The 17523-nt window shown below is 32.2% G+C and overlaps 1 protein-coding gene across 4 annotated transcripts; it reads right to left on the bottom strand.

The window, feature by feature from the left end:
* Window positions 1-2005: 2005 nt before the first annotated feature.
* Window positions 2006-9428, bottom strand: LOC121213925 (protein ESMERALDA 1). Of its 4 annotated transcripts, XR_005909466.1 has the most exons (11): window positions 8761-9428; window positions 7911-7980; window positions 6750-6817; window positions 6543-6631; window positions 5494-5691; window positions 5027-5231; window positions 4738-4905; window positions 3768-3935; window positions 3475-3665; window positions 2542-3024; window positions 2006-2298 (listed from the first exon to the last, which is right to left on the bottom strand). XR_005909466.1 is itself a non-coding variant. In XM_041087302.1 (10 exons), the coding sequence occupies exons 1-10, from the start codon at window positions 9124-9126 to the stop codon at window positions 2862-2864; spliced, it is 1686 nt and encodes a 561-aa protein (XP_040943236.1). In that variant the 5' UTR covers window positions 9127-9428; the 3' UTR covers window positions 2396-2861. The 4 variants fall into 4 exon arrangements, 3 of the variants coding, with proteins under 3 accessions (XP_040943236.1, XP_040943237.1, XP_040943238.1); XM_041087302.1 differs by lacking the exon at window positions 2006-2298 and having other exon boundaries at window positions 2396-3024; XM_041087303.1 differs by lacking the exon at window positions 2006-2298 and having other exon boundaries at window positions 2396-3024; window positions 3508-3665.
* Between the last annotated feature and the right edge of the window lie 8095 nt (window positions 9429-17523).

Genomic DNA, 17523 nt, shown 5'->3' with positions numbered 1-17523 from the left:
TAATTCCACCATTTATTTATATATTAATTCAAAGTTGTCCACTTGCGTCATAGTCACTAAATTATTTATATCTTGAGCTACGGAATTCAAAATTAATATCCGCTAAATTCCTATGAAACTAGAGTCACATATCTTCTTACCATAATATTTTCAGAATTTTTGGTTTAGCCAATAAGTACAGTTTATTCTTTAAAGTTTCCCCTGTTTCACTGTTTGACAGTTCCGACCCCTATTCACTAAAAATTAATTATCTCTTTGTAAAGAATTTGGATGCTGTTTTTGTTTATTTCTATTGAAAATATACTCATTCAGGATTTTAAACATGTAAATTTAAGCCTCTAATTATTTTTATTCAATTTTTTATGATTTTCCAAAGTCAGAACAGGGGAACCCGAATTCATTCTGACCTTGTCTCACAAAATTTATTATATCTCATGATTTAAAATTTCATTACTTACACCGTTTCTTCTATGAGAAACTAGACTTAATCAGATTTAATTCCATATTTTTTCATCCTCTAATTCGATTTCCACAATTTATGGTTATTTTTCAAAGTTAACCTACTGCTGCTGTCCAAAACTGTTTTAGTGCAAGATGTTGATTACTAAGTTTATAACTCCCTAATTCCCTTTCTCTATAATATTTCCCATCATTTTCACTTATTTCCCTTCACTAATATTTTAAGAACATAAGACTTTATTTAAGAAAACTCTACTATAACATCATTTACATGCTTTTTCAACAATAACAAACTTAAAAATATATTGAAATCTTGATGTTCTTACCTTGTGCTATTGATTTCAATCTTTAACTTGATTTTCTCTCTCCTTTAGTTTCTATTTCTTGAATCTAACTTGACATTCTAGCTCCCCATTGTCTCCTTATTATTTTTCTCTCTTGGAAGCTATGAAAATTCTTTTGATTTCTAGGTGAAAATAGTGAATTTTTGGTGAAAGGACCAAATTGTAAAGAAAACAAAACTTTTTTTGTTCTCTTCTCTTCTAACGTTGGTTGCATGGAAAGATGATATATATTTTTTTCATCATCTTTCCTCCATTTTATATTTATCATTTAATAATAAAATAATACTAAAAATTTTAATAAAATATTAATTAAATAACATTTATCTAATTAATTAATTAAAAATATCACAAACATCATCATTACCTTCTAGAATTCTCTCTCTCTATTTGATCATTTTGCCCTTTATAATCTTTTGAAATTCCATCCTTAAGTCATCACTTAATTTGGTAAAATTGTAATTTAGTCCCTCAAAATTTTTACATTTTCAATTTGGTCCTAATTCATCCATTTTCCTTTGTTTCCAGATTATTCCACCCTTAAAATATTTACACTATTGGTCCTTCAAATTTTTTGTATTTACACTTTAACCCCTCAAATTTTGAGTATTTACTCTTGGGCAACAAAACTTTTCTCACTTTTAAGATTTAATCATTTCTTGAATTAATATGTCATAATATACTTCCCAATGTTGACATAACTCAATATTACCCTTTTTATCATTTTATTTCCTTATTTTACTATATCAAGGATATTATCTTACTTTCTTATTGTAGTAATTTTCGGGGTATTACACTCGTCCTATCACGAACATCCTTCCTACATATCCCACAATGATGACCTAATAGCAAATTTGCCACGTTAATGCCGCCTAACACAGGACCTCACCTATAAATAATCCCCAAGACGATAAAGATTAAGAAGGAATCGACTCTCAAACATTCTAGTCACATACTACTACTCTGTTCTCAACCTATCTTCACCCTCTATATTGTTTAGGTCTCACCCATATAAGGTGAATTAGCCTCCATCAACTCCACCACTCTTGTATTCCTTCCTTGTTGATCCCTCACATCAACAATATTTAATTACTTGTATGATTTTAAAGTTTTCAAACATTAAATCAATTTAAGAAAACAATATTTTTATCGACCATAATATAAATATCAGATTTATTTGGAAGTTTATGTAGACATTGTGATTATATTGTTAAAATTATCCATCAATGTAATGAAGTTGATGAGATAATGTCTGTAACTAGTGAAACTTGTAAAATTTATGTAAAACAGATGCATGGATTGACTATTGTTTGATAAAACCAGAATATAATTATCAGGATCCCCAGATAATAGCAGGCTTTGCCTTAATGCCTTAACCGTCTTCTGCAACCGTAGCTAATAGATATGGAACGTTTGTTTTGATGTTCTATAAAATCACCGAAAAGATTGTACCCTGCCTGTTTTTCTGCTTGCCATTTGAAGTTTTAACTCTGTTGCACTGGTAACCAAAAAAATAAGATCAAGGATTATAAATCCAGCAAGATTTAATAACAAACAAATTCTCGAAACTGGGACAGAGTAATTTACACCAAAACTGAATCATAAAACTGGTTTCTCACAAAATTCAATATGAATTATCAATAATAATACCCTGATTTCTCACAACCTACACCAAAATTTCTTCCAAATCAAACTGCAACTAATTTACAAAAAATCATAAAACCAGGGTGTGAAAGAATACCGTGTTAACAGTTTGTTAGATGCAGCAGTTGCTGCTACAGCAAAATCACAAAACAATAATGCCAGGGACATCCTCCGTTAGCAAAATCGTCAATTTTCGTTCTCTGAACATCGTATACAAAAAAGATGCTGCTGAGAATTTCAGTATGACCTCTGAAAAATGTCCTCAAAGCTCCAAATTTGAATTGTGTGCCCTCTTTCCACATAAAGAGGATTAAAAGAATGAAAAAATTAGACAAAAGAAAAGGGGGGGCCAGTGCCAATATGTGCTAGCTATGTTTACAGGAACAAAATACATTCACCCATCAAAATCCTCCAAGATCACGTAGCTGATGATGATCTTGCTGCTTCTGATTTGTTTGTACGACACATGCAATCAGGGCATGGGAAGGTATATATCGAATCATTGGGCCTTTTGAGCTCAAACCCCTTTGTGTCACTATGAGACCGCATATTCAGCATTTGTCGCTTGAAAGTTCTCCACCTGGAATTAAAAAGAAGGTAAATTTGAATCCCACAGGTCTTATTTCCAGTTATCACAAATAGGATGATGTTTCACTATAAAACATCTCAGCCCTCCCTGAATTACCTTAGGGACGTTTCCAAAATTTATCAAATGTAAACCATCCCATCAAGTATTTACTTTGCAAAAGAAGAAACCTAATTAATATTAACTCTCAAGTAGAGTGTATAATACAACCGTACGTCTTCTGAAATGTGCAAATATATCCCCAATAGTATTGCCAACAGTATCATTTGCTACCCTATTATGGTCATAAAACAGACAGAGAAACAATCCACTTTTGGCCCGAACCCTAATGGAAATGTTGGTCTATTTATATTTTCATATATATAAAATCTATGTATGTATTATAAATAAATCATTTTGGTCCATGCTTCAAGGGGGAAAACGGTAGAAAAGTTAAATACATACCCAATATTAGGGTTATCAAATAGCAGTGCCAACCTTCGTTTGTCTGGTCGAATTGTCTTGGAATGTCCGCTGTACAGGTACCTCCTGTGGCCCATCAGAAAATGAGGAAAATTCCCACCTTGAGTAGTCACAAATACCTCGCTATGAAGGCAAACAGTATAGTCTATGGCAGCCATCCTGGAAGAAAATCTCTGAAAGCAATATTCCAAGTCAAAGAGATTATAGAAAGTCCAATCACAAAAGCATTACTGAAGGACTTAATGAAGTGCTCAAATATTTATATGCTTCCTGACCTTATATGGAACAAGTTCTTCCTCAGATGCCAGCATCTCTTTTGTTTGCAAGTTGGGAAACATTTCCAGTAAAGGAGCCATTGTTTTCTCAGAATTGTATATCTTTCCAGAAGCCAAAAAGATATATGTATTATTATCAAATCCCATTCCTCTAAGCATCAATCCAACCTATTAAGTGCAACAAAATATTAAATAAATTATCACAGATGCAACTGTCGATATCCTTGTAGTTACATGCATATGAAAGATCTTGGGAACATTTAAATTAACATATAAAACACAGCTATCACATAGCCAAGGTAATTAGACTAGGCACTCCATTATTTCCAGCGGAACCAGAATTCATAAAGAAGCAATAACATTTGAGATTAGTCCAAGCACTACACAAAAAAGTTGATTCAGTCCTTATTCTATTATTTGCACAATTCTTACTCTTTTGACCCTTATTTTAGATATAATAATAGAACAGGGACTAAATCCTAATTTAAGGGGAGTACAGGGACTAAATTCAGAATTTGACATAACGAAGCAAATTCATCCACTGCCATGATCTTTACATAAACTATTAAGCAAATTCAATCATGGCATAATGAATGATTTCTTTTCGAGGTACACATCCTATAAACTTGATAGCAAAGGAGTTTGAAATTTTCTAGTTTTCTTACACATCCTATAAGCTTGATTGCAAAGGAGTTTGAAATGTTCTAGTTTTCATTTTGATGCCACATATTAACAGCAAAAACAGAGAAATTTTATCAAGTATTAGAGCAATTTAAGAGCCTCTGACAGTCTATCTTCAGCAAACACAACTGTAAATAATAAACTAACAATAACCTCATTCCTAAAGTTGTTCTTTACCAACCCTAATCTACCAAGTCGCATGCCTGGCCCCCTCCCCCCCCCCCTTTTTTTCTAATGACAACAATAAATTGAACCTTTATTTAAACAAAAAAAAATCAACTGACAATACCTCTAAAGGAGTCAATGGGCATTTTCCATTAATCCTGATTGCTCCAGGGCGTATAACTCGACCAGGTTTTGTAAATTTTCCTTTCCAGCCTCTTTCCCTTGCTTTTTTCATGTCTTCTTTTTCTAGTTCCCCACCATCAAATACACAACAAGAGAAAGCTACCATATCCTGCATAAGAAAAATATAGTATACACTTTCCAAAAATGGAGTTGATAATTACTGCTACTAAAAGTCAAAACAGAAAAATCATCAACCTTCGTAATACATTTTCTATTAAAATAATACTAACCTCCTCAAACCGAAGATGAACAGAAAGATACTTGCCACCACTGTTTGCACTGCGCTCTTTCATTCTTGCAACCAAAGTTTCTCCAAGGCTTAGTATTGGACTTGAAAACCGTAAAGCTTCATAATTTGCCAAGCATCTGAGTCTTTGGACAGCAGGAGGAGCATCAAATGATAAGCGGTTTGCAAAAGGAGAAATTCTTATAACCCTGGGTCATTCAATCAGAATAAAGTAGCAAAAATTAAGACAGACATTAAACAGTGTAATTTAACCACAAATAAATACAACTAGAAGAAGGTAACAGTGAAGAAAATGTGTCCACATAAGCTATACACATAGCAAAAAATAAGTATTTTTGCTCATATCATCTTCCTATGAGCACTAACTTTTATAATTACCATTTGGCACTCAAGTAAACAAAGCTAAACTTTAAAATATATAGTTATGCAACAATCAGTGCTGAAACTCACTTTTCTTCAAGCAGCTTGGGCAGGACCACATCCCTGTAATACCTAATGGATGACCATGCTTTAATTCTGAAGTTGTAAACATTGGTCAAATTATGGTCAAATCGTTCCATTATGTACTCAGGAATCTTATCAACAACTCGTACATCGTTCTTTAAGGTACTGATGAAATACTCTTCATCATATATGTCTTTGAATTTGCTGGAAAAGCAAAACCACATATGGGATTCAATCAATGCGATGACAAAATGATTGGCAAAATATGAGATCAGAAAATGTTTTGTAAGTATCAAGTTCAACACATAGAGAAAGAAATGATCTGTAAAAATAACAAATGAGGTAGATGAACCCAGAAATATAGAAACTATATTTGGTTCAAGGAAAATTTGAAGAATAGCATTTTAACAATTCTTTAGCATCTAAGAAAATTGTTTAGATTATAAAATATTTTATTTCAAATCTCTTTTCACTTTAAGACCTTCCTGAAAAATCTTCTTGCATTCTAATTTTACAATAAACAAAGCCTATAAAGAGCAAGTCTTGAACAGAAATTTTGAAACTATGTTTGGTTCATGGAAATTTTGAATAGCATTTTAACAATTCTTTGGCATCTAAGAAAATTGTAACAATTCTTTAGCATCTAAGAAAATTGTTTAGATTATAAAATATTTTATTTCAAATCTCTTTTCACTTTAAGACCTTCCTGAAAAATCTTCTTGCATTCTAATTTTACAATAAACAAAGCCTATAAAGAGCAAGTCTTGAACAGAAATTTTGAAACTATGTTTGGTTCATGGAAATTTTGAATAGCATTTTAACAATTCTTTGGCATCTAAGAAAATTGTTTACATTATAAAATATGTTATTTCAAATCTCTTTTCACTTTAAGACCTTTCTGAAAAATCTTCTTTCATTCTAATTTTACAATAAACAAAGCCTATAAAGAGCAAGTCTTGAAATGAAAAGACGATAATGGCACTCTGACCTGAGACTATCATTTTTCCTTGATGGCACATAAGCAACATGGCAACTGAAAATAAATTATAACAGACCTGGGATCTCGCCATATGCTATGAAAATGGAAATTAGGGATTAGAAGGGTTGCATTAAGATAGCCTGCCACAGCAACTGCATTGCAGATCTACAAAATGTCCAAAACCACGTACATAAAAAATAAATTAACAAAACCATAAAAGAGACGAGCTTTATAGAGGTAAAGCACAAATATTAAATACAGACTAAAGAGGAATAGAACCAACCGATGTCCTCTGTTGATTTAAGCCTCCATTTGCCTCAACATATATGTAACCATTTGATTCAGGTAAATCTATAGTAGTTAAAAGAAACAGCCAAATTTTAAATTAATGAAGATAGTCAACAACCATAACCATACTCGTGAATATAAACATGAAGCATTCATGAGTGCATGTGCATTAAGAACACAAGTACTTCAAATGTGCAAAGCACCAGAAATGGAATATAAAACTCTTATATGTAAGACATTTACACTAGCAGGTTAATGAAGCTCCTGAGATCCTCATACATACTAGGATTCTTGCAAAAATTTTAAGGAGTTACTCTTCACATAATTGACTTCCATATTTCCTCTCCCTTGTCTCTTTCTTTTCCTTGAAATAGCAATCTCACACTCCATTACTCAGACTCGACAGTTTAGGCAAAAGAAATCACATCAACCAAACATGATATAAGGTGTTGGTATGAAACATGGCATTCACACACCTTTAACACAAAGAAAGTCATCTTCTAATGCTATAATTTTCTCCTTAGCGTAATCAAAATATTATCACAAAACTTTGTCAAATCACAGATGCAACAATAAAAGACATACTATTTAAATAGTTATTAACAAAGGAACTTAGCTGGCAACACTGAGCACTACAAGACCATTGAATTACCAGCCTTAAAACCTAGCCAGTAAATATGCATAGTGGCCTGACCTTTTCAAACAAATGATGTCTAGATCTAATCTAGAATTATGGATAGCTTGGAATATTATAATCTGTAATTGGGACGGGGCAGGAAGCTTGACAAAGTATTTTAGCTTCCATCAGATATAACTCTAAATGAATCAAGTCTCAGATTCCGATACCTTTGTGGCATGTAATAATATTGTCTTATGTGCCAAAACCATTTGCTTAGGAATGACTACTCCTCCCGTTTTTGTTAGTCAAATATTGATGCTTGCGAAAGTTACCATCAACAAGAAATTGAGTAGATACAAGAGAAAAAAAGAAGAGAGAATTACCTTCACCAAAATAATAGAAACAATGAGATTCAGAAATAGAGGCATTATTTATATTACTTGTCAGAAAACTAAAAGAACCTAATTGATGTCAACAAAGCAACAGAAAACTTTCATGAACTACTTACAATAGAATAAAGGGAATATGAATTCATACCTTCATAAGACTTGTTTACACAAGGTCTCCACTGCCCCCCTTTATAGGAATTTTTCCATACAGTCAAAATCTACAACAAATTCAATAAATAGGCAGATATAATCACAAATCAGCATCTGATGTAAATCTCCAAAATCAATTTAAAATGCAGCAAGTCGTAACATGCAGATATTTCAGGAAAATAATAACAATACACGTTGAATGGATAAAAACTTTCACATGACATAATTAGAGAGTATCATTGTATTACAATTCATATTGCTCTTAAGAACACCAATGAGAGAAGCTGGAAAACAAAAAGTGAAATTTCAGATACAATACAAGGCATCTGATCATCTAATCGAATTATAAGATGATATCATGGCAACTGTTTCAATGTTTTTCAGACCCATATTAGATCCAAAAGATTGTTACTGCTGGAAATGAGCATGCACAACAAGACACAAGGGTCTACTGCCTGAGAAAACAATGGTGAAAAATAAAAAAGAGAAAGAACAATGATAAAAATTGTTTCTTTGATTAAAGCATTCTGTTTTGTTGAATTTTGCATTAAAAAATATATATCCAACCTCCTAAACTTTTAATAATTTTTAGAATGATAGAAAATAACACAACAAAAAACCAACGGAAAAAATAAAAACTAACTACATTGTCCTAGTTCCCAAAATTCAATCAAGATCAAACCCAGAAGGAAAAATAGATCAGACAACAAAAAAACTCAAATTTTGAAACGAGCAACAAACAAAACCAACCCAGAACAGAAAACCATATAAAAAGCCGAACCGCAAGCGCAAAATCCAAAAATTCACCAAATAGATTAAAAGGAGCAAATCAGATACCAGTGACTCACCGCGTCAGCAGAGGAATTATCGGCATTCATATAAATTTTAAGTTTCTCGTAAACCTGGGGACTCCGGTAAACGGAGCCGGGTGAGGGTCGGTGTTTAACAACAGGAATGATATCAACGGAAGCGGTGCCCATGTAAAGAAGCATCCCGGAAATATAAATGAGAGGAGCAAAGAGGAAAATCCGTTGTCGACGAAGAAGAACAGAGAGAAGTAAGCAAGAGAAGCGATGGGCAATGGTCCGCCCCGGTTGGAACGGGCTGCACCTACCCGACTTCCTCCCGGGGCGGTACCTCGGTGACCGTAGTGGTGATGCCGGTGGTGATGGGGTGCTTTGGCCGCTATTAGGAACCCTATTTTTGGCGTGCATTTGAGAAAAAACAAACACAAAAATATAGAAAAATGAAATAAAATCAGTTCCTCTGTTTTCTTTTCTTTTCTTCTTTTCCTTATGGCAGCTACATCATAGAGGAAGACGAAAGCTTTGTATATGTTTGTTTTATTTATTATTATGTATATGGCGACGTCATAGAGAGAAAGGGAAGAGGAGAGGAGAGAGGAAGAAGAAGAGGGAAAGGAGGAGAGAGAGGAAATGAAATGTAATTTTTTATTTCATTGCATGTAGCGAATAAAACAGAGGCTAAAGAAAAAAGGGAGAGTACGTGACGTGGTCTTTGGAATGGAGGGACTGCCAGAGAAGAAGAAGGGAAATAGGAAAGAGAATGTATTTGTGTTTTCCGTTTAGCTCCGTCACGGTTGGATTCGATTTTAAAAATACTTATTATGAATATTACCAATATAAAATATAGTTTTTTTATTTTAAACATAGTGAAAATTTTAATTAAATAATAAAATAAGTACTTTATTTTTTTTTCTTTTAAATTTAGAATTGTTTTTTTTAAGTACTACGTATTCTGATAGGTGTCTATGTGTGATTTCTTTTGGATAGAATAGACTAGCTGAAGCCTAGACACGAGCTTAAAAAATTAAATTAATTTCTGAGTCATCTTTTGTACTTAGAAAAAATGCATTTACTGTGAATAATGATACATGGATATATTTTTCTTACCTATTATTTTCATTCATTCCACAATTATCGATTCTACATGTAATTTGTTTTTGGTTATCTCGAGCTAGCGGAATGACTGATTGGATATATATAATTAAGGCTCAAATAATTTGTAATTAAGTTTAGAATATTATTTAATCATGGAGACATTTCATTATATACCATGAATGAACTCTCTCTTATTATATATCATTGCGAAAGCTACTTATTAAGTGCACATTCAATGACCTTATTATAAGTGTGTTATACTCATAGGATATTCTTAATCTCTTTGAAATAAAATTCGTTGTCTCAATATTATCCTATTTTATCTCATGGCATCCATTACATTTTGTAATATGAAAAAGTCAATTGCTAACCCATAGTGTGACACCCCACACCCGACCTGATTGTCGGGTCTAAATGTGAGACCATATTCGTTCTCGGAGCAACTCGAACTAACTTCTACTTTAAATTCAATATAAACATCAAGCATTAATCAATTCATGATAAGATATTCACATTGATTAAAATCATTTTCAAGTCATTTAAAACAATTTAAAAACATTTTGAAATAAGTTCTAGGTGTTCAGGGGTGATTGAGACCAAATATAGGTATCCGAAGGTCAAAACAACTCAAAATAGAGGAGGAAACCCTGTTTGCCCCCATTTGTATCGATACAAGTGGGTACTTGTACCGATACAAGTTCTTGTCACTATTCATTTTCTGCTACTAACTTACTTGTACTAATACATCTGGCCACTTGTACCAAAACAAGTTTGTTAAGACCCAAAAATCACCCTTAAAGTAACCTATTTTGACCTAAAACATCACTAAATCAAATCCATGACATATGATACTTAAAATACATGTTTTAAACACCATCCATACTTATCTAAACACATTCAAATACATGGTCACCATAATAATCACAACATCTCCAAATTCAAACATCAAAATAGCTTACTTAGTATGGAAGCAACAAATGATACATGACATAAACATTATAAATGAATCATGCATACTAACATATTCTCATAATCACACCATTCCACATATATAAACATGCTTAGATTACAAAACATTAGTATTAGAGATATCATATCATCAAAATGGACTCCAAAACTAACTTTTGACAATAAGTACATGCCAACTCAAAACATAACATACAAAAGGCTATACAAACTTTGTTGAGCCAAGAAGTGAATGTAACACCTCTTACCCAGTTTGGTCATCAGACTTGAGCTAAAAATGTTACTACAACTATCAAAACATATCACGTTCAATTTAGGCTCAAAAATTCGATTAAACAATAAAATACTTCATAGACCATGCAAAATATTATTTACAAACTAAACTGAGTCTCAAACAAGCTTACAAAGCTCTTAAGTCGACCCGAGAACAAATAAGGATCAAATTGGAAATTTTTCAAAAGAAGGAAAATTTTACAAACAAGGGTCACATGGTCGTGTAGCTCACTGTGCCCGTGTGGATTAAAATTTCCTACCTTCTAGTGATTACGCGGCCGTGTCACTAGCCTGTGTGTAACACACGGTCGTGTGCTAACCTGTGTAGAACCTAAATGTACCTTTTTGTGTAATTTTTCAATTCAACTTTACAATTAGATCATATATATGCATTTAACCATCTTTAAACCTATACCAAGCATTCTCAAACCATGCCAAACATATCATAATTCATCACCCTAAACATGTAACCAATATGCCTTATTGGCACCAATACATAATAAAGTGACATAAACCATTATAAGTCATTCAATCATGCATTATAACATGTATTAACATCTCATTTTCATATCAAAACATCTATACTATCTTAATCACCTTAATTCCATTATCCACATTCAAAATTGGCCATCCAAATGCTTCAGTCATAGATTACCATAACCCCATCATTCACACTTATATACATGATATATAGACATTAAAAGTCAAACACCATATAAGTTCAACTTGTGATCAACCAAAGTAAAACATATTCAAGATACAAAATGACACCTCTAAGTACATGCCAATTAACTAATAAGGAATTTCACCATCATTATTGAGTCTAGGATCTTCATTGAATGCTGAAGTCAATGCATAGGATCACATACTTAATCTAACCTGTGCAGGAAAACAACTAAACATTGAGTAATCTATACAAAGACATCACTATAAGCAATTCAATATGAGAATTTTTAACGAGAACTTTCAAGATTTTGTTAAAATATGACATTATACCAAATGTATTATTTATACTATAATAGCATACCATACTCCAAATTTCATACCAGTCTTTCAAAGTGAATAATTTACACTTGGCGCTCATCAATACATCTGGCGCCCAGTGCCTCATCAGACAAGCTGAAGTAATGTAATTGCACCCAGCACTCATTGATTTAATTAGCACCTAGTGCCTCATCAGATAAACTGAAGCATTACTTGCACATTTACTAAGTAACAAATTTTCTATAGAATTTCAATTATATCCCAACAACCAAAATTCATAACTCAATTCAACAAGTCATCTTATAAGATAACATTTTTCAATCCAATACAAAGTAAATTCCATACTTGCATCAAAATACACTATTTTTTATTCTATACAGTTCAATCTTTCATCACGAGAATCAACATTTCACAACAACTTGATTCCATCAATTATTCTCAACTTACTTTAACCTTTGATCATGCTAAGCAATGAAAGTATATATAAATTTAAATGAATTAATTTATGAAGTTACAAATCGTAAGCTCCAACCTATACATATACAGTTAAACCATGTAATATCACTGTATACATATCAATTTCATCAACATCCACTAATTGCCATTCAACTAAACCAATGCACCTCAATATGGTACCCAAATTATACCAATTCAACTTGTAGAAATCTAACCTATATTATATAACATTCAACCATTTATAATCCATTCAATTCCATAATATTTACTTCATACTATTAGTCAATTGCTATCTAGTCAATATCTATTTCACATATAGATATTTCATAGCATCACAAATTACTATATTAAAGGCTACAAGTATAACTTGTACTAATTGTAACTCCTCAAACCCGATTCTTAAGGAGGATCTAACATTGACGCATCACTGCCTTAAAATCCTTTCCTTTAAACTTGTACAGGCATGGTCTTCATAAAAATACAGTTCAAATAAATATGAACGGTAAATCCTTTGTGAAATTAAGGATAAATAAGGTTATACATTTCTAAGGAAAATGAAAAACATAGAAACTCTTAAAAACCATATTTGGCGTAAACATATATTTAACTACAGTGTCATATATGTATTCATATAATTAGACAAACCTTAATCATTCAAAGTAAATAATTTGATACTTTGCAAAAACATAACCACTTCACTAAGGTTTCTTTGAATTAACGGTTTCAAAAGAATAACATTAAAATACAAAATTCATTCTTCGAAATGACACCATCTTGACACCATCCCCATGCCATGCATGATACATACTTAGAAATCTCACAGAATAGATGTCCTCTGGTGTAGTCTTTGAAAGTCTTTTACTTCGTTAGCGATCTTGAGAAGGAAAGGTAACTAAATAAGTTCAAAGAACTTAGTGAGTTCCAAAGCAAACATCTCAATAGCTATATATAATACAAATAAACCTTTCCAACTCAACAAGTCGTACTGTTCGCCCATTGGCGAATACCATACACAAATAGACTTTACTACAGACACTATTCCTTTGGCGCATACACTATGCCCATGCAACCATGCAGACAACCTATTTTGTGCTAGCCACACCCGAGTCCATGATCAAGCCTTAGAATTCATTTCATTCATTTCATCATGATTTGCCAATCTGGTTTGCAATAACTCTTACCCTACCAGAGGTTACATGATCCCTTTTCATGTATCGTGATTTACCAATTCAATACTCCTTTCATTGAAAGCATCGCCATGGTTTCGTTTTCATAACTGAGTTCACATTGTTCATTCCAGAAACAGTGGGTGATGGCTTAAACACAAAAAAGGCCCTTACTCTATTTACATAGACAACAACTCAGGCTTATAATCACGAACATTTATTACCCATACACAAACTTATTATCTTATAGGATAAGAGTGCTTACCTCAATCAAACATAAACGAGAACATAATACACACACATGAAAGCAAGAAGGAACTCACTAGAAAAATGTTGTAAGATTAGATAGAAAGACTCTTGCCTTTATCACAAGAGTTTTCAAGAGTTTCATGAGCTATAATATAAGGAGTTAACTTATCATATCATTTTACCCAAAAAATTAAACAAGTTTAATAAGAACATTAACAGGAAACCAAAAATCTAGAATTTTCCTCCCATACACCTCAAAGTGACCTTAAAGCATAAAACCCTAAGGCCCCATAAATAACCATGAAAATAACTTGAGGTTCATCGATATTTACTCGGTACCAAACAATGGTGGAGTTGTCTAAATACATCGAACCCAAGTCTTCAAGCAAGTCTTAAGTCTAGAGTTTTCCGAGAGAAAAATTATTGAGGAAGTTTGGGAAAATATAGTTGCCAAAGAAAGCATAAAACTTGCTTAGAAAGCCAAAGCTTGCTTTATACAAATATACATGAAAAGAAAAAAACACTTAAGGGATAAGTCTAATTTCCCTCCAAACCCGTCGTTCCTTGTGACTAATCACTTCCCTTTCTTCATAAATGTGGGTTTGATAGGTTACAGAAACTTATTCCTATATTAACCAAATTCTTGTTCGTTTAACCAGATTGTTCAATCATGATAATAAAATAATAATAAAGCACACATTTCTTCCAAAGTAAGGCCTTAAGACCGAGGGCTTAATCATTTCATTTAACAGCTGGAGTGGCGTATACTCCTCAAAAGAGTTTGCCAAACCACCAAGCTTGCCTAATGCAGACTTCACCTGAAGGTGCATCCATAGACACATATACTTAGTCAAATTTAATACCTACCTACTCAGAACTTACTCTATATACCTTACTTCTATAAACAAGATTCGAACACTCGGGCTTCGCTGGGAGGGATGTTACACTAATACTGTCTCACAACTTAATTATTTGATACTACATATTTTTCATATCTATTTCATATTTCCTATTTTTCGATTTAATCTTTTTAATGCCAAAACATTATATAATAGTAATTCAACTATAAAGAAAAACAATATAACACAATATATATCATCAGTTAATAAAGTAAGTCCCATATGAACTTACATGGAAAAACAACAAGCAATTAAGGTGTCATGGACTAGTCTACAATTTATGTTTTTATTGATTATCTCCCAATTATCTCAAATCTCTATCTATATAACAATTTATTTCAATTTATTGATTTCAAGCATCTTAAAACAACCTATTGTAATCATATATTAATTCAATTTCATTTTTTAGATGTCCCCTAAAATTTTGCATTTTATTTAATTTAGTCCCTAAACCAAAACAACCATAACTTACAAATTTGACTTTGATTTTCAATCCAATTTCAATTACATCATTCTACAACCCTCTATTATATATAATTTCAAAAATTATGCATAAATTTTTAATTTTTCACACTTTAGTCCCTATGTTCGAAAACTAACAGTTAAACTTTACAAACTAATCTAAGCTTTAAACGTAACATCCTGAAATAAGGCCTAAACAAAACAATGGTTGTGAAACCATGAATTCAAGATAAAAAGTTTATTGTGATTAATTTTTATGATTTACTGATTGATTGGATGCATGTGTTAGAATACCGATAAGAAATTTCAACGATTGCATGTCTAAATTGCATATTAGGGTTTAATTGCAAAAGTGGGTAAATATGAGCTTTAGATGATAAAGGATTTAATTGAAGTGAATAATTGAAGTAGAGGTCCTTAAATGGTAATTATACCATTAGATTTTCATGGACAAAAATGGGCATACATAGATAAAAATAACTAAAGTTTTAATGAAGGGCATTTTAGTCATTTGGTAATAAAAAGAATTAAAAGGGAAAAAGATGGCAAAATGTGTTCATCTTCTTCCATAAGGCCGAAACTTTAAGGACACCATAGCTAGGGCTTCTTCACTTTCTCAAGCTCATAGTAAGTGCATCCAAGCCCCGTTTTTAATGTTTTTTTTTACGTTTTTGGAGTCCTCATAGCCTAATTTAGCTTATTCTACCATTAATTCATGTTAGGGTTAATATTTGGAAAAATAACCATAGGTGAAATGTGTTTATTTTGATGTTTTATGATAGAATATGAAGCTTGAAATTATGTTAAACAACTTTTTCTAGGCGATTTTAAGTGAAAACGAGTAAAACGACATAATCGGTAAAAATACCTAATGTTCATAAGTAAATGTTAGAGTGGGAATTTGATGTTGACATAGAAGAAAAAGATGTTCAGAATATCATAAAACATAAGAATAATGGATGAATTTTAAATTCTGAGCTTTGGGGTAAAAGTGTAAATATGCAAAAGTTTAGGGGCAAAATCATAATTTTGCCAAAGTTTGAGTCAAGGACTATTTTGATGAATGTGAGTATTAAATAAGCTAAATTTACTATTATAGATCAAGAGGAACAGAATCTAGAGTTAGACCGGGGAAAGAAAAAGGTTGAGGACTAAGTTGCTAGATTTGATCTTATTTTGTACTGAGATAAGTTTACGGTAAATAAATGAAATATTTCAATAATTATTATTAATGTTGTTATTTTCCAGCAATTATGTACTTATTTCATGAAATTATTTAATGCTGACTCAAGTATGAGATGATAGAAAATCAGTGTTAAAAAGTCCCATTGAAACATTAGGAATGTATCGGATACAAATGTCATGGCATTAGGGGGATGAGACCCCATGTAAGACCATGTCTGGGACATGGCGTTGGTATCGAGATGAGAGGTCCCCCGTAAGACCATGTCTGGGACATGGCATAGGCACTGATATGAGAACTCTCATGTAAGACAATATCTGGGATATGACATTTGTAGTACAGGAAACATCCCATGTAAGACCATGTCTAGGACATGGCTTTGGCATGTTATTATCAGACAGGAGACCCGAGTATCCTTAGTATTCTAAGTGGTTCAACGGGCTAGTAAATAAACTATGTCACATGAAAGTTCAGGTAAAAACATAATAAATAGATTCAGGTGAGTTATAAGGATTAAGAATATTTCAGTTATCAGTTGAGAAAGAAATTTCAGCAAGGGAGGAGAAGTTATAATCATGAGTTATTTAAGTAAGCAAGTAAGTAAACAAGTAAGAAAGTAAGTAAAGAAGAAGCAAAGACCATGATACTTGATGATGATATATAAGTATAATTATTTATCATAAATGTTGTTATTTATTTGCTTGTAAACTTACTAAGCTTTACACTTACTCCCGTTATTTCCCTTCTTTTCTTTATAGTATCGCCAAGCTAATTCAGGGATAGTAAGGATTTCAGAGATCGTTTCACACTATCAACAGACATCTCGGTGTTTTATGATTTGAACGATTAAGTTATGGCATGTATAGGGACTTAGTCATTTTGTGTGTGTGTCCTTATGATATGGCTAATGAATAGCATGTAAATACGCGATAATGATTAGCTATCGAAATGGCTATTTAAGAACATATTTTGGTGTTATGTTTGCCTAAATGACAGTTAATACAAAGAAATTATAAAAGAGTAAAAATTTGCAATGGAACAATTTTTGGATGGCAGCATTGATGTGATTTTT

This window comes from Gossypium hirsutum, chromosome D01 (assembly GCF_007990345.1).
Source record: "Gossypium hirsutum isolate 1008001.06 chromosome D01, Gossypium_hirsutum_v2.1, whole genome shotgun sequence".
Classification (NCBI taxonomy): Eukaryota; Viridiplantae; Streptophyta; class Magnoliopsida; order Malvales; family Malvaceae; genus Gossypium; species Gossypium hirsutum.
The sequence above is the reverse complement of the archived record's forward strand: the minus strand, read 5'-3'. Positions and strand labels throughout refer to the sequence as shown.